Here is an 18,377-nt window from a genome sequence, read left to right on the forward strand (position 1 = left end):
TCAGTTGGCTTGGTGGCGCAACAATAGTGTGAGTGGTGGCCATTTTGCTGTCATAAAGACTTCTGAAAATATGCATATAAATTATTATAAACCTGGAACCAAGACATCCAGTCCTGGTGAATCATTACCATAAAACATCTTATTCTGTCAAAACATATTTGAAAAACACCAAAAATGGCCTATTTATTAAATACCCTAACCCTAACCCTATTAAATATTTTATATATAATTTTTATCATGACCAAGCTAGGTGACTGCTTTAAGAGCATGGCATTACATGTATAGCTAGAATTGTTATTGCGCGCTCTCTCTGTCTCTCTCTCTCTCTCTCTCTCTCTCTCTCTCTCTCTGGCATGCGCACGCACGCACACGCACACGCACACACACGCGCGCGCGCACACACACACACACACACACACACACACACACACACACACACACGCCCGGCATTATGTCGGCCCCGCCCACTTTTTCCGTCTCTCTGAATAATTGCTGCGTCACATCTCCTCCTCTCCTGAAAATGGAAGTTGTTAGTTTGTCACTGGTTTGTCATCTCCATTCTTCAACATTTCCTTCATTCTGGAAGTAAGGTAAGGTTTTTTCGACTTTAACATGTTTTAGTTGATGTTAGAATGTTCCACTGCCATGCAGAACGAGCAGTAGTTACATTTGTTTGTTGTGACAGCCAGGGCAGAGGGAGACTGGATATACCATTACTGTTGATTAGCTGTTAGCTGCAGCTGCTAATTCAATTGACTGTTAGCTGAAAGCTAAGAAGGCATGTAGTTGAACTTTTGATGTAAACTAGCATAAAAGTCAAGTTTAGTTGTTGAAGGCATTTTTAGTGGTGTGTGTCCTTTTATATATACTCTATGTGTGTGTCCTGTGTTATTTAAATGACAGGTCAATGTGTTTAAAAAGAGGGGGAAATTGACTCTGTATTTCCTTACAGAACGTGTAAAGGGATTTGCTGGCAGCGAATGAAGACGAGATGGGCTGTGAAAGCAAAGTAAGTTATCCTGTGGAAACTGTGTGTGTGTGTGTGTGTGTGTGTGTGTGTCACATCCACAACTCAAGATAATGGCACAAAATAATTAAATGTCAGTAGGCCTACTATGTAAAATTCTGTTTTTAGATTATATGTCAATGTTGAAATCGATGTTTGACAAGTATTGGACTAATGTTAAATATAAACATTTTGCTGACCCTACTGTACATTAAAGGAGAACTTCACCACTTTTCAACCTAACTTCATTTAATTGGTCCTCACTAATGTTCATGATAAAATAACAAAAATCATAGAACTCCGTCCGTCTACCAGTGACATCCTCGATAGGGAATCAAAACAAATAGAAACTAGGCTTTCTATTCTTGAATTTCTATTCTTGAAAAGTTGCAATGTTATAATGGAAGGCATTGTTCTCACTATAATAAAAATATAAATACTTGAAAAAAGAATCTTCCAAAATCTAAATATTTAAAAAAAGAATCTTCCAAACAATGATGTCATTGGTAGATGGATTTCTGAACTGTTCACAGCCCTCCTATGAGACACAGAGTAGAAACAAAATTGTGAACATTCATGACGATGGGTTGAAAAGTGGTCATCATCAAAAGTCGTAAGGTTTATGCAGTATAAGATGACTTAAAAGGTTTGCAGTATATGCAATTCCAAAGTCAATTTAATTTACATTTTAAAAGAATACTGAAATGAACACAGCATTTATTTTTTATTTTTATCATTTCAAGAGTAGCTGCCGCTGCCAGGAAGGGTTCAGAGGTCAGCACTGTAAGCTGGGTAGCAGTGACCCTGTGGAACCAGAAAGGCAGTCGTCCCTGCTGAGCACGAGAGCTGGGAGGATATCAGAGAAAACATCCTCGACTACAACGTTCTGCATACAAAAGGTATTGGCATAAAAGTACCATTTTCAGAATCATATAAAGTATTTGTATCATGGCATTGGATGTTGGATAAGGGACACAGACCCAAAAAGGGCTGAGAAATGTACTAGATGCATTGAAATCAGATTGGAGCAATCTGTTTCCTCAATTGTAATTCTAAATGTAAACAGGATAATAGATGCACTAATTGTGCATGCATGCACACATGAATCACATACAAGGTTCATTTTAGTATTGATGTCAACTCAGAAATGTTAACTCAAGCCTAGAAAGACCGCTTTGTGGCCCCAGAAAGAGAAAGTGAACATTTAGAACAGTAAGACTAGGAGGTGCTGTTATTCCTAGCGTCTCCACACAAACTTACTGCTAACCATTTTCCATTTTGTATGAAAAGGATAGAATTAACTATCTTAAATGTGACTAACTGAACCTCCCCCTTCTTCAGAACGCGTACGACATCAGAGCAGAAGCGTCCCCTGTGCTCCAGCCTGTCCCAGTCGTCCACTCAAGTCCTCCCATGGCTCCTAGGAGGATGTGCACCCGGCTGGCTTCTCCTGCAGCAGCTCGGGCGCCCCGTACCTCATTCCCCACCACCATCAACACACGGCAAACAGCAGCTGCACTAGTAGTGACGCTGCTTACGACGCCAACGGAACCGGCCACGGCACGAGCGGGGACGTGAACGACGCCCGCTACGCGGATGTCGCCCAGGCAGGACGGCAGTCCCACGTCGACTTCAAGAGCTACATGCCGCGCACTGCTTCAGCAGTGTTGGGATTGGAAGTCTCATCAGGCTCATTTTAAGAACTTGCTGTTGATGAGAAGCTCTGGAAGAGTAAACGCATTCTTTTGAACTCTGTCAAATATGCGGCTGGAGCCTGTATGAGGTGGACTTGCTTTGGATTCTTCTTTTTTACTTGCACAGCACTTAAGAGTTTTAAATATATTTAAATGTTTTGAAACTGTTGTACTGATGTTGAATTTTGATTAAATGATGATTTGATTAAATTCAATGAGTTATAACTAATTGTGTTCATCTTTTCCAACAAATCTGATATATTTTAAAGTGTAATGAAACATTTATTACCCTAAGAAACACTTTTTTAGCTGAAAGAATATTTTTTAGCTGAAGAACCATTTTTTAGCTGAAGAACCATTATAAATTTTCCTTTTCCAAAAGGTTCTTCAGAGAACCTTTTTTTGACATGGTTCTTTGAGGAACCAGAAACGGTTCCTCAAAGAACCATTTTTTGATGGTTCTTTGAAGCACCTTTAATGGTTCTTTATCGAACCATTCGAATAAATGGTTCTTTAAAGAACCTTGGTGAAAAAGGTTCTTTGTGGAACCAAAAATGGTTCTTCTATGGAATCACTCTGAAGAACCATTTTTGGTTCCAGTTGGAACCTTTTTTTTTCTGTGTGTAGTTGACCCCCAGGGGTCTACGTATACTAATCCCCTCCTTTTCCCCCTTACACTAAATATCTTCAGCAAAAATAGACAATCTGCAAGCACATCTACAAGCACACACTATGCGTTACAACAATGCGCTGTGAGCTTGCAGATCTGCTATATTTGGCCAAATGTTTGCCCCTGAATAGGGATCAAGGGATGCTAGGGTATGTTCTTTGTATTTGAGTTTGCTATTGCACATCCCATATTGTTCTTGTCAAACAGTTGAAACCTGTTTCTCTACTGGCTAGCAGCTAGTCAGCTAGACGCTAGCTGGCCCCATTTATTGCCATAAGCATTGCTACTAACCTCGCCTACTCGTTCACAATAGGCTGTTTGGTTTCGCGCGGAAACCACTAGAAGAAGTGGCGTTGCGTTGTTTTGGTTCCCCCCGTTTGTTTCCCCAATCCCTATTAAAATGCTCCAGTAGCCTATAGTGTAGTCTTTCCAGTCGCTAGTTGGACTAAAAGATGCATATACCAAACTAATTTTTCGAAAACAAAACTACTCCGCATCAAGGAGTTTATTAGGTAGGCCCCTAAAAGTATGTCCTTGAGCGCAGGGGAATTATTTTAGGTTAAAACTGTTTCCGGTGGATAGTTCCGGCCAAATTGTCTTTGAGTACACCAACATGACGTGTTGTGGTTTCCGCTCCAGACCAGTTACAAGACCAAAAAGTGAAGTGATCCCAGACTACATTGTAGCTGAACTACAAGCTCACAACACAGTGCGAAGCGACACGTTATGAGCTTGTTGATCTGCTGTTTTCACTAGTTTGGATCCCGGGGAAATGTCTATAATTTCTCTTTTGGGTCTTGAGCTAAAAAGTTTGGGAATCACTGTTATAGAGGCACATTTCGGGTGGACATTTCTCAGAAACTGCATAGTGCTGTAGTGCGTTAAAACAGTTTTCTAATTTGACAAGATCTTTGAGAGATACACCCCTCTTGCACAACAGTATTCGGATGTGCCTTGTGTATGCATTGGAGAGGTTATTTGAGGTTATAAGAAAGGGTTGAAGCCTTCAAGTCATTAAATAAAGGGTGAGTATTTGAAGCTCCTTGGCGTAATGATCCCTGGCAACTCTTAGTGTTCAAAGTAAATTAGCCTGGGGGGAAAAAAGCTTTCTGCCACTGAGAAAAATAGAGGAAATCAGCCAGCTATGTTTAATAGAATTTTCACCAGTGCTCAACTAGTCTCTCAAATGAGTTATCTAAGATAATGGCTCCAAGGGTTCATTACCCCCTTTTCAAATTAAATTTCTCTTTCTCCTCAAGGCAGATGGGAGAGTCGTTAGACTCGTTACAGATCTAACCAAAAGAAGGCAATCTCTCTCTCTCTCTCTCTCTCTCTCTCTCTCTCTCTCTCTCTCTCTCTCTCTCTCTCTCTCATGAATAGAGAAAGGGACATAATAAAAGGAAAATTAGTCTAATTCGTCTCAAGGCTTTTGTTGAAGCATTGCTAATTCACCTCACAAAAAAGACAAGGATAGTCATTTAATGAGGCATTCATTGTTTGTTATTTTATTTCACTTTAATTTTTTTCACTTTAAGGATTTTGAACTTTTCTTATTACACAGGTTGTACCTGCCTATAAAAAGTTTAATAGGTCCCAGGTTTGGGAATTAAAGTTATTCATGTGAATGTACAATTAGAAAATGTCAAGTAGAGTAATGAAAAAGTGCACATGCAGACACAGTAATGCCTAGAAATAGCATTACTAAAATGTGGTCCGGTTGCAAGGCTCATTGAGCTTCAATAAACATTATGGAAAAGAAATGGAAATATACTGTAATTCCCAGGTGGGTCTTGTTACGCTGGATATGAGCATTTCTAAGTGTGCTGTTCATCTCTTACTATCATAATACTGTCAAAAGTAAACTGAATAACGGTGGACAAATCTCAGACAGATCTGGGAGTTTGGGAATATTTCTCTGAGATATGTGATTCCAGTTTTATTATGAAAAGAGAAATAGCCTGAATACTCCATCCATATAACTGAAGGTCTCTTTCTTTTTTTTTCATTCTGGTAGATTTTTACTTGCGGATTGTGTTTTGTTCAGATTTCATCTTATTTCAAAGACTCGAGTCAGTTGCGGGCCATGATCTCATACTTGCTCGCATTATTACTGCGAAAGTGTGGGTCGTGCGGGGTGCACATTCATCTGGACTCCCTTCTAAACAGCGAGCGGCAGTTACACAGAGGGTGAAGGTTACGCGAAATAAGCTATTAGCCTGAAGGATATAGAGATGTGGGATTTGGCTCGTTTAAATGCATCACCTGCCGGGAAAGTGTAGTTACTGGGAGTGGATGAGAGAAATGCTGCCATTCACCTCCTCTCACCTCCTTCCACAAGTGTATTTGATGCAGTGAGCCAGACACTTGAACTCCACCATGTTGTGATGGAACTGCTCATGTGCACACAATGGTAGACTATAATAGACTATGCCAGCATGGTTCTCAACCTGTGGGTGGCTGGTGATTAGCTTAATGTGCAACTTTGTTTTCTCACTCAACAGTAAACAAACCAACATACCGTGTATAAGTATATACAGGGTATTCGTAGCCTGACACTCAGCCTGAATTGGCATTTCGTTTCACTCCATTATTCAGTCTGAAAGTGCTTCCATCTATACAGCAGTTCCTGGGATGGGCGTTGCCAAAGGGCAGTCTTCTGCGGTTGGTTCACCGCCTGGCCAATCACAACAGTAACAAAGCAGACGACGTAGTTTTTATTGGTGTTGTTATGTGGCATGTCTGCTACTGATGTTTCATAGCGAGAGTGCGGCGGGCGACGCGATATTTATGTTTGGGAATGTAAGGTGGGAATCTCAAATGAGTTCTGGGAAAACCCCTGCACCCACGCTGCTCACAGGCCCCAACGTCATCGAGTTGAAAGCTACGCTGATTTGCTCGGTCGGAATTTCAACCGAGGAAAACCTCTTCAATGAGAGCGTCACCAGATGAATCGAAAAAACATATATTCTTAAAGGGGCGTGGCTAGCGATTCAGGGTCTGGAACCAGGCTAGGGTATCCGCACATTTCTAAAGTGACCATTTAGGGCCAAACTATACAATGAAATAATATTACAACGCCTCACAACTTCACATCATTTATAGGTATAGGCCCAGGGGCGCTGGAAGTGCTGAGGGAGCTGCAGCTCCCCTGGTGGTGGGGAGGAGAAAAAATCATTTTTCGATTGAGGAAAAAAAAATCATTTTTTTTTTCTTTTTTTTTCTCTATTTTTTATATAGGCCTATATATACACACACACACAGAGCTATATTAATTATCACATGGTCACCTTGCCACCTCCGGTCAGAAGGGAAGTCGAATTTAAATAAATCCCGCTTTGATGGCACACCAAAGTCTATTTATTTGAGAACTAGAAACTGTCTGTAGGCTCATTATTGCAAACTAACACTGTTGTATATGGGGAATAAAAAACTGTAGAAAACTGTTACAAAAATAATACCCGATTTTGTAGTATGTGCGTGAGTGACTGTGTGTGTGTGTGTGCGTGCGTGCTGTGTGTTGCACTGTGTGCTAAAATAACTAGTAACTATACAGCTCCTTGTTACACCGTTGTGCGGGGAATAAGCACCCGGAACCGTAATACAAATAACCCAATACCGGATAAAAAACGTGAATTTTCGGCCGCACGCATGAACTCCTCCAAGCTCAGCTCCCCTTGGGATTTGGTAGTTCCAGCGCCCCTGTATAGGCCTATGTGTAACGAGTCAAACTAAATGCAATGCCTCAATTCCAAGTGCTTGTCAGGGTCTGGGGTCCCCTGTTCACATTAGTATTAGTCAGGCCATAAACAAATGTAAATCCCTGCAGGCTTCCTTTAAAACGGCATGAAAAGCACACATGTAGATCTACAAGATCACTATGTATTGCGATGCAACGCGTCATGGATTGTTAAACTGATCTTTATGCTATTTTTATCTGGGGAGCCCCTGGAACCCACTCAAGGACCCCTGGGGGTGATAACCACTGGTCTATGATGATGTAGTATAGCCGATACTGCTGAATGGCACAGACAACATCCGCTAAGCTGGCTGGGGAGCACTCGAATTAGCCTGGGAATCAAATGTTGTGAAATTAGATGCAGATACCATTAATCATTGGAACATGCATGCATGAACACACACACACACACACACACACACGCACGCACGCACGCACGCACGCACGCGCACACACACACACACACACACACACACACACACACACACACACACACACACACACACACACACACACACACACACAAACAATGGTCTCTGGCGACATCTGGTGGCATTCTAGGGGAAGAGCCGTGAATGGACGAGGGGATGAGGGATCGTTCATTGATCACAAAATGGGAGAAATCATGAAGATACAAGTATGGCTTTTCTGTCTGCAAAGTTGAAGCTATCGTGAAAGAAAGTTTATAACCACTGATTTCACTCATACCTGGTCGGGTGTCGTGATGGATTAGAATGTAGAAAGGGGTTTGACTTGTATGTTGATGTTGAAAATAATTATATATTAAATGTACACGTTTTGCATGAATGTGATAGATGATCATTCTGTTTGAATTTTATTGGAGTTATGCAAATAGGGCGTGATATCATTACAAAATACGAACTCTGCAGCAGCACGCCTCTTTGATCGCATTGACAATCCCACCCCAGACCCCACCATGATCAGATCGCCTCGTTGTCCAATAGCAAACAACAACAAACCTTTCGTGATGAGGAAGGAACGATTTCACTGGCGGTGAGCTGTGCTACGTAGAGGGGACGTACGTGTCCATTGGCTGGGAGGTATATGACGTAGGGACTAGGGAGGCGTTCCGTGCTATGGTTACATGTCTCTCTGTGGGTCTCCTGTCTGTGTGTGCCTTTTGGATAAGCATTCATTACATTAACAATTCAGGCTTCAAGCTCCTGCGCAGGTACAGTGAAATACAGTTATGTGAGCTATAGCGTTATAATATCACAACACAGCTTACCTTATGTTGATGTTTAATTATCTAAATGTCAATTACTCAGGGCTATCTGATCAATAATGACAACACTATTGGTGTTATAACACTGGGAATAACTGTTCAACGACATGCCTTTGTTATACTGTACTTTTATATCAAGTATAGTTGATAGCCTCAGAAATCTGCGTATATGGAATTAAATACATTTGTGACTATTATGTCGCTGTGCAGGAAGGCTACACTCCTTTTTTGTAGTACAGATGAATAATTTAACTTAAGAGGGTGCATTCATTTATTTGGTTACATTTGTAGGCTACTCTTGTCAGAGTTAGAAGTGGATACATTAATCTTGTGTACTATGTAGCAATTGAAGCAAATGTCATCCTGGCTGAGCATGAACATGTTTTCATTTATAGCTCCAATTTAGGAGAAATGTTGATTGTAACTTGTATGTATAGCTGACATTTCTGTCTTGTGAGAATGACCTATTTAACATGTCACATTTCTTATGAAAACTAATATTTAAGCTCCCATGCTTACAGTTGTTTCATGTAGTTGGGTGGTGAGTAGTAGTGACAGTGAGCACAGACCAGCAGCTGTTGCCTCTAATATTGCTTGCTTGACAATCTTTGGCTGATCTTAAAGGTATATTTCACTTTAAAACACTTCTGTTGTTGGGTTAACGTCCGGGCTTTTGTGTACACCCCAGATAGTTTGTTTTAACTTGCTTGACTCAATATTTAGATGATCAATCAAATGATCAATATTCATTTGATCAGACACGCCCCCTGCCTATATACAGTAAACCCAGTGAACTTCAGACTCTATTTTAACCCTGGTTCTGTTGGGTGATATTGTCATTCTAATGCTTGAGGGGGCAGTGTTTTTCTTCTTTTCTTATATAAATTATTTTGAAAATGAGAAACACTGGCTGTTATGCAAAATAAACTGTGCCACTCTTAGCAATATGATTTGCTGTAGATGCACATATTTACATCATACATTATAACTTGTCTTGGCTACACTACCTGGATAGTTTGCCGACAATTGCAAAGCCTTACTGTGAGGAGATGATGAGCACGTTTTGTGTTTGTTTTGACTAAACCCAGGCAAGTTACAGGTTGTCGCTCGGGGCATGCAAACATCACCTATCCACAAGCTCACAAGTTCACACATCACATCGCAAAAGCATAACAATTGGCCTTCAGTAGTTAGGAAACACATTTATATATTGTCCCTTTGCATACTGTGTGGGGAAATTCTAAATGCTATTCTTCCAATGAAGCTGCAATGGAATTAGACATCAGAAAAAGCACAGAAGAGGCTGTTGTTATAATTTCCATTTGCTTCTAAGTGATATTCGTGACTTTGACCTTTTCGTTCTCTCTCGTCTCTCGCTGTCCTATGAATTCCAGATTCAGCCATGGATCTCGTGCTGGATGTTGCTGACCATTACGTGCTCACCCCGTACGTGTACCCGGCATCGTGGCCCGAGGATGGGGCGCTGCGGCAGATCCTCAGCCTGTTGGTGGTCACCAACCTGGGCGCTGCCATCCTCTACCTGGGCCTGGGCGCCATCAGCTACTACTTCATCTTTGACCACAATCTCATGAAACACCCCCACTTTCTAGAGGTACAGCATCTTGCATGAAAATAACAGCCGAATACTAGGGATGGGACGATATGAAAATGATTATTATTGTGACCAAAGAAATTACGATTTACGATAGTATCGCGATGATCAAATCATCCCCAAAATCCATTATCCTTGGGAGGAACATTTGCCAAAAAATAGCCGATCTACATGCTCACAACGCGTCGTGAGCTTGTAGATCGGCTATTTTTTGGAAAAGAGATTTGGTAGAGAGCGGGGGAAAAAAGTAAAGTATCAAGTACTTTACTTCCAGGTCCGTTTGACCAATTATAGAGGGTTTAAATGGTACCGGATATGAGGCTCGGGAAAAATAAAAGGCGAATTAATCCCAGTGCATGACGGAGGATAATTTTACGATAAATGTCAATCTCCACAATATGATTATCGCGAGTGTTATGTGTTTTTTTTTATCACGATAGACGATAATAGCGATTATCGTCCCATCCCTATTGAATACCATAATCAAATCAAAAATATAAACACAAAGAATATACCATGATTTCTCTGATATTTGTCTATATTGCCTCAGAACCAGGTACAAAGGGAGATCAAATACGCCATGACATCTCTACCGGTGATCAGCATTCCTACAGTGGCCTTGTTTTTCTATGAGGTCAGAGGGTACAGCAAACTCTACAACAACGTCAGCGACTCTCCCATGGGTAAGAGAAGCTTCTCCTCACCAGGCTGCCACCCTGGCCACAGTATGCGCTGGGCGTTGTTCTAACGGAAGTGGCGGAAGTGCTGCGTTTAATGGAAGTTACGTCATGCAGTGCGGGTTTGTTTACATCCCCCAGCGAAACAAAACACAAATAGATTGTAGCTCTTAACTCGCTCTTAATAGGTGCAACTTTGTGCGAATCCATGTTTTGTTTGGATAAGGTTTATTGCGAGCACAACCAACGGAGCGGGAGACGTAGAAATGTTATTTATTTATGTGTTTATTTATTTTTTCGGCAGGGAATACGTTTGCAGGAACACCGCTCTGTTAACATTTATGTTGCAATGATTTTTTCTCTTCAATGTCTCGCGTTGCCATGGTTACCATAGACTTCCATGTAATTGTGCAATTGTGTAAAAAGTGCACGCCCATGCCTAGATGATGCACCACGTGTGTAGATGCTGTTCACAGCTTTCAAAATAAAAAAATCCGCTTGGAAATCCGTTCAGGCATTCATGATTTATCAGCCATTATGTTTTCTTCAGATGTAAACAAACATGGCTGCCATGTTTGAAAGAATGAGTTGGTATGGGGGTTAAACATGCAATTTCGCGATCGCGATCATGCCTAATACATTTCTGGAGGTCCAAAAAAAAAATTGAAAAAAAAAATTTGAAAAAAAAAAAACTTTTTTTTTTTTTCAAAAACGGCCCAAACTCGGGAAACTCGGGGTTGGCACAGCGGTAGTACCAATACAAACTCGGGAAACTCGGGGTTGGCACCATATGTGTTAAATTAAGACAGTCTTCCGGGAAAATTCTCACGGCGGAAGCCGCACTTCCTAGAACACTCTCTGCCTCATATCGTGCACAGGCTTTTCTCTTGGCAGATGAGTACGCCTGGCTACGCGAGGTTACCAGGCTACTATGGAGCTATGTCGTCTATGTGCTACAGTATGTAGTCATACTGTTATAGCACAGCGTTGTTGGCTGGTACCAAACCTTGCACCCACTGTTCATTAGCCTTGGTCAATGTCTTGAATATTAACCACTTAAACCCTATGTACTTCATTGACCAGAGTCCCCCAGGGCTTAATCTTTTTGCTCTACACTAAATATCTTTGTCAAAAATAGCTGATCTACAAGCTGACAATACAACGTCTAAACTTTAAACCTCTCCGCGGCCCGCCAGTCTGACATCTCTGGTTTAAAGGCTTGTTGTGAGTGTGTAGATCTGCTATTTCCGCGGAATGTTCGACCCAGAATAGAGACAGTGAAACACTACTGTTCAAGTGGTTAAATAAATTATGTTACTCTCCAACAAGATAAAGCCAGTTCGATGACACAGTCATTAGTAATGGTGAAATCAGACACTAATGTAAGACAACAAGGCGTTTCAATTCACGAGCAGTGAACTGAGCATGGGTGAGTTTTTGTAGCCTATGTCAGGGGTTTTCAAAGTGGGTGACGGGGACCCCTGGGTGCCGCGACGGCAGTCCAGGGGTGCCGCGAGATCATTTGATAATATTTGGAATTCATTTGGACACTTGAAAAGATATTTAGTATCATTTTAAACTTGAAGTAAAAAGTTATTTTCAGTCAGTTCTAACCAAAATGGCTATTATCTCAACGTTTTCCTCGCAACATAATCACTAAAATATCGTCACTGTCGGGCAGAAACCTCGTATCTCCAAGTTTCAAATGTGTACGTCTTTTGGTAAAGCAAAGCCCTGCTTCATCATACAAGACTGTTGCACAAAACTAGTGAAAACAGCCGATCTAGTTGTGTGCTTGTAGATCTGCTGTTTTCACTAGTTTAGTACATTTTATAGATGATAAATAAAAAACGAACGGTTTTGGACATACAAGGTTTCCACCCGACAACGACGATATGCTATAAATATAAGGTGCTGGGAGTGAAAATTATATATGTAGGGGTGCCTTGGATTAAAAAAATATATTTATGGGGTGCCCTGAGACAAAAAAAGTTTGGGAACCCCTGGCCTATGTAGATGTCAAAATTGTGATTGCATTATTTGTGATGGCAAACACTGTTTGTGTGTCTGTAGGCTGGCCTGGGGTGTTTGTGGGTATGATCTCCTATCTACTATTTACCGACATGTGCATCTACTGGATCCATCGCTTCCTGCACCACAGGCTGATCTACAAGGTGAGCAGAACAACTGTCCATTATGAATTTATTTATGAATGATTGTCAATACACGTATTGTCATCAATATGTGTGTTTGTGTGTATGTGTATTCATTTGAACATGGCATCAGTGCTTGGAGAAAGTATGGAAGTTCAATAATTAAAATGTAAAAGACCTGAATAATTGTATTTTTTTACCTGTATTTCTGTTTCCACGAATCAAAAAAATTCTCCGAATTCTGATTTAAAGCTTCTGCGCAGAATTCGGAATAGCTTTTTAACCGCTTAAAGCTATACTGTGTAAGTTGCTCAACTAGTGGTCAGTAGCTCTATAGCAAACCGCGGTCGCGTCCGCGTCTTTTGGGCGCTTTTCGCGGCGGACCGGGCCTCACACCCCCGCGTCTGCCTCCACCTCGCCGAGATCTATCTTTAGAGGGGTCCCTGGTTCCTGTGCGTTCAGGCATTCCGGAGAAACTGACTCCTTCACCCGAGTATAGAGACACACGGGCGCCTACAAATATGGCCGCCCTATTGTGATAGCGACCCCACTTCAAGATGCGCTGTGATTGTCCGGCAGTGTATAACCCTCGCTGTGATTGGCCGGTAGTGTATGATGATGTAATTTTTCCGCGAAAACCGGGCCCCGGTCAGGATCATAGAAAACATATAAAGAGAAGGCTTTAGAAGCTGAAAATAACGGAGTGGGTGTTTTAAAACTTTAGCGATTTAACAGTTAGGACAATTTTAAGATTTGTTTTATAAAAAAAAGTTACATGGTATAACTTTAACCTATATGTGTGAGATTTTATATTGGCATTTTTTTTAACGATTTGAAAAGTTAGAAAAGAAAAAATAATAAAGTTTCACCTATAATGACATGCCCAAAATATTGATGCCGAGTTGAAAGGCATTAGTTTGGCTGGGAATGGGCTGACAATTAATTGTCACTCAAATAAATGCGATTAATGATTTAACTGTGTTTTTGCCGTTGACAATTACATTTCTGTTTGGCTTGTAGGCTTTGAAGTTGCACATGGCAGATATGACACATAACCTAAATATACAAACAACTTTATACTGTAAAAAAAAACATCGATAGTGGAATTTTCCACTATTTTTTAAATGTTTGAACATACATAAACATTTTTCAACATGTCAACGATTACGACGATTATCACAAAATAACTGCGATTATGTCAAATAACTGCGATTAGACGATCATGTAATAATCGTGACATCCCTAGTGACGACCCCTCCTCCTCCCAACAGTATTTCCACAAGCCGCACCACGTCTGGAAGATCCCCACTCCCTTCGCCAGTCACGCCTTCCACCCGGTGGACGGCTTCATGCAGGGGCTGCCCTACCACATCTACCCCTTCCTCTTCCCGCTCCACAAGGTGCTCTACTTGGCGCTGTACGTTTTCGTCAACATCTGGACCATCTCCATCCACGACGGCGACTACCGCGTCCCCGGCGCGCTCATAGAGTTCATCAACGGCTCGGCCCACCACACCGACCACCACCTCTTCTTCGACTACAACTACGGCCAATACTTCACGCTGTGGGACCGCCTGGGAGGCTCCTACAGGCACCCGTCGGCGCTGATGGGGAAAGGACCGCACGATCTGATCCGGAAACTCGAGGCGGAGGGGAAGTTGAGCAAGGGTAAAGAAGGGCAAACAAACGGCCACGCTAACGGCGACACCAAAAGTAAGGAGGAGTAGATGGGGTGTAGTTGCAGGTGGAATGTGGAACGCTTTTGAAAAGGTGGGATTATAGCAAAGGAATACTTGCTATGATTTGTGGCTGAGCCAGGTATGATTGATCAGTGATTTATCGTTGGATCTCTCCCGTCTACAAACAAACTACAACTGAATCAGACTGCTCCTTCATACAGAATGGGTTTGTTAAAAACCATGTCCCGTGCCCATACACTGTAAAATGATTACAAAACTAATTTGCGTTGCTGTATTTGCCAAACACAAATGAGCCCTTGCGGAATCCGCCGATCAGCATGAGTATGAAGGCGGTGGCCCCATGTATAATTAGAAGGCTTGGAGTTGTTGGGCCTTCTCATAAGGGGAACACACACTGGCGCGGAGGCGACGCGGAGGCGACGCGGAGGCGACGCGGAGGACGCGGAGGCGGCACGGAAGCGGCGCGTCTTAAAATACGGCCCCATTATTTTCAATGAACTAACCCACACCGGCGGCGTCAGACGTGCGCCGCCGTGGGTCTGCCGCCTCGTCTGCCGCGCCGATACGCCGCTGTTCTATTTTCCCAGCGTTGCCGCGCGGTGAACATGTTCTCCCATGGTTCTCCCCACCGGGGGAAATGGATGTGCTGTGTGGCAGCGCGCCACATCCAGTTGGGTGTTACCGCACAGCACTTCACGTGCGTCGATAGCGCGACGCGACGCTGCGCAGCCGCCCACGTCCAGTGTGTGCTCCCCTTTAATAAGCCCCTATCCCACTTTCAATTAAAGCTGCATATCTAATGGCGATGTTCCATATTGGCGTAATGTGAGAACAGGAGATGGCGTCGATGCCCCCACTCTCTACCTAGTATAATTAACGTAACTCTTCAACTGCAGCTGAAGTGGAAATGAAAGCATCAGATATTAATCTATGATGTTTTGTTCTATGAACAATAAATAACAATAAATAAGTAACTAAAATATTTGCTGAAAAACTAAAATATTAATTTTTTTGTTTTTCATAAATCATCAACAGTAACCTATACGGTTCACATACTCTTAATGACAAATTTTCCTCTGTGCCTCATTGTTGCGTATAGTTGATAATAATAAGTGTGTAAAAACTTCGCTCACCAACCAACATTGTTCTTGTGAAGCAGTGTTAACTATTAAGGCAACACAAGGCAGTTACCAGTTCACAGTATACTTTGCCTTTATTATAATCTTCACCAATAAGAACAAAACAACTTCACAACAACAATGTTGTTGTAACATTGCAAATCCACAACATTTGCTGAAAATAAATTATATATTTCAAGCATAGATTTTCAATCACAAATACAACTTTCGCTAGCTGTCATTTCATGGTTTTATAAGACACACGATCATTCTGTCATAGTGACAATGATATGCACATTGACAGTCGGCTCAGTTATATTTTCCAAGTTGAATAAATCAAATAAAAAGTCCTCTTTGTCTTGACTGCATGCTGGGATGAATTCAGTTTGTTCCAAATACAAATACGTTCATATTTGGGACAAATATGTGTTTGAGACAGAACTGTGGTGGTCTCAAGCCTTGTTGCCTAGTCTTGTGTGCTTTAGACATCTATTGCGTGAACATTGTGTACTATCCATAATCTCATCTAATGTGGGAACAGACACTATGTGGAACTCCATATCATTGGATATTTTCTTTCCATTAATGTTATGGATTCCATGTTGGAAATGGTCTTAGTCACAGTGAACATCAGTGACATCTTTGGTTTGAAAAGGCTGACAATGGCCGCCACAAAACAATGCTAGCATTTGAGATGGTGGGACTACATCCTTAAAGGGCCAGTTCACCTCTGGGACAACCAGATCTTATTTTATTTTATCATATGAGTCATCATGCTGCATCATATGATGCAAAATGCATCATCATTCATGCTGAAATACTAAAATATTTCAAAACACAGATTGAACACAAAAATCTACTCAGGATTGTGTTGATCTTGTCCCAAACAACAATAAAATAAGATCTGGTTGTCCCAGAGGTGAACTGGCCCTTTAAGAACCATGCATAATCATTTTCATTTCAAGTTTTTAGTAAAAAAAAAAAAAAGTCTCTCTCAATGTAAGTCAAGTGATCCGAGGAGGTGTTAAAAAAAAGGACAACCTCCTTATTCAATGAATGAGAGACTGACTCAGAGTATGATTTTACAGTTAAGGCCTGCTAAGACAATAAAAGAAAGATAATTTGCGTGTCTTCAAGTTCAAACAGTCTAATGAGTCCATAGAGCTAGTACTGTAACTGATAAGGAAGCTGACTTGAAATCATATCACCACAGATAAGAATCCAGATTCTTCATCTTCTGGAGAAATAATTAATGTTCATAAAGATGGCATTTCTGATTGAGCAAGTCAGTGGATAAAACAGTCCTCATCAAAAAGTGAAGCACTTTTTCAACTAGTTCATCTAGGATGAGTTCTAGGTAGCGGGTGCCTAGATTTCTTTGGGGGAAAAAAAGGTAATCTCTATCTTTGGGTTTTTGTATCTATCCTTTGTATTCCTGCTCTTGTGTGTTCATCTATGCTGACTATTTCTAATGTAAGGAAATACAATGGAAATTGTCAGCATGACCGACCTTGTGTTTTTGTAGATAAACAAAATAAAGCATACAAATGTATCTTTACTAAGGGCATGTCTTGAGGTTTTTGGATGCTGGGTTCATTCTTCCAATTCAGTGTGAAATACAGCGAGAGACCATGTAGTTAAGTTTGTCTTTTAATCTATACCGAAATCATAGTTTTAGGAGAACAAAAGATCACTACTCCAGGACTAAATTAGGACTTTCATTAGATCATATATGAGATATATCTATACTATAATTTTGCGAATGTCTGTCTGTCTGAGTGTCTGTCTGAGTGAGTGTCTGAGTGAGTGTCTGTCACAGCGTTTCTCCTCAGTGGCTGGAGCAATTGATCTGAAATCGCATCACCATTAGCATATGAACACACCTGACATAACTGTGAAGCCCGTTTGTCACTTTCACAAATCGTATGCTGTATATTAGCATTTTTATGGTGTATCTACTATCTATTCTGCATCTAGCATGAGGCACATCTATTCTGCATCTAGCTTGAGGCAAAATGTTTAACCAGCTCTGTGTGTGTGTGTGTGTGTGTGTGTGTGTGTGTGTGTGTGTGTGTGTGTGTGTGTGGGTGTGTGTGTGTGTGTGTGTGTGTGTGTGTGTGTGTGTGTGTGTGTGTGTGTGTGTGTGTGTGTGTGTGTGTGTGTGTGTGTGTGTGTGTGTGTGTGCAGGCAGGCAGGCGGGTGTGTGTGCAGGCGGGTGGGGGGGGGGGGGAACAGTATCTCTGTAGCCATTAAACGAAACAGGTTTCTTACATTGATGCTCCTACATCATGCAAGCACCAGTTAAAGTTACTTTCCATCCCTCATATACTGTGTGCACAGTGCACATCCCATAACCCACACACTGCACATCATTTTGGAGCTCATATCTTTGAACGGGTAAGGGCTAGTAGTCATAAATAATCAAAACCTCAGCTTTTTTCGAGTTTCGAGACAGAATCCTGACTAGCATGGCTCCTGACTAGCATGGCTTTATGTTATCTGTCAAATAATAAATGCTTTTCAGTGCTTGATGTGGGTAAAGTAGTAGCACAGGTTACCGCTGAAGTGCAGGTCTAAGTCAAACCCATCTGAGATTCTGAGTCAAACCCATGTCTCCTGCTTGGGAAACAAACACCTGATTCTCACTTACAGTAGCCTATATTAGTTCCTTGCCTCCACCGGGAAAGTAACCAGATCTGGCAGATAGCCCTCAGTTTAACCAGGTTTGGTCTAGGTCTACTCTACACAGAGTTTGCAGTAATTGG

General features: G+C 41.5%; 2 protein-coding genes across 5 annotated transcripts; both read left to right on the forward strand.

Annotated features, from left to right (window-relative positions):
* Positions 1 to 515: 515 nt before the first annotated feature.
* LOC308304023 (uncharacterized protein) lies at positions 516 to 2,824 on the forward strand. 4 transcript variants are annotated; one of them, XM_080748581.1, is made up of 4 exons: positions 516 to 590; positions 953 to 1,009; positions 1,750 to 1,905; positions 2,348 to 2,824. In XM_080748581.1, the coding sequence occupies exons 2-4, from the start codon at positions 992 to 994 to the stop codon at positions 2,582 to 2,584; spliced, it is 411 nt and encodes a 136-aa protein (XP_080604707.1). In that variant the 5' UTR covers positions 516 to 590; positions 953 to 991; the 3' UTR covers positions 2,585 to 2,824. The 4 variants fall into 4 exon arrangements, with proteins under 4 accessions (XP_080604707.1, XP_080604705.1, XP_080604706.1 ...); XM_080748579.1 differs by having other exon boundaries at positions 522 to 590; positions 1,755 to 1,905; XM_080748580.1 differs by having other exon boundaries at positions 529 to 585; positions 1,755 to 1,905.
* A 5,411-nt stretch (positions 2,825 to 8,235) lies between these two features.
* Positions 8,236 to 16,242, forward strand: LOC308304237 (lathosterol oxidase-like). Its single transcript, XM_080748802.1, has 5 exons — positions 8,236 to 8,298; positions 9,747 to 9,964; positions 10,515 to 10,647; positions 12,715 to 12,815; positions 14,066 to 16,242. Exons 2-5 carry the CDS (start codon positions 9,755 to 9,757, stop codon positions 14,519 to 14,521), a joined length of 900 nt encoding a protein of 299 aa, XP_080604928.1. The 5' UTR covers positions 8,236 to 8,298; positions 9,747 to 9,754; the 3' UTR covers positions 14,522 to 16,242.
* The last annotated feature ends 2,135 nt before the right edge of the window (positions 16,243 to 18,377 follow it).

Source organism: Nannobrachium achirus, assembly GCF_963921795.1.
Source record: "Nannobrachium achirus genome assembly, chromosome: 19".
Classification (NCBI taxonomy): domain Eukaryota; kingdom Metazoa; phylum Chordata; class Actinopteri; order Myctophiformes; family Myctophidae; genus Nannobrachium; species Nannobrachium achirus.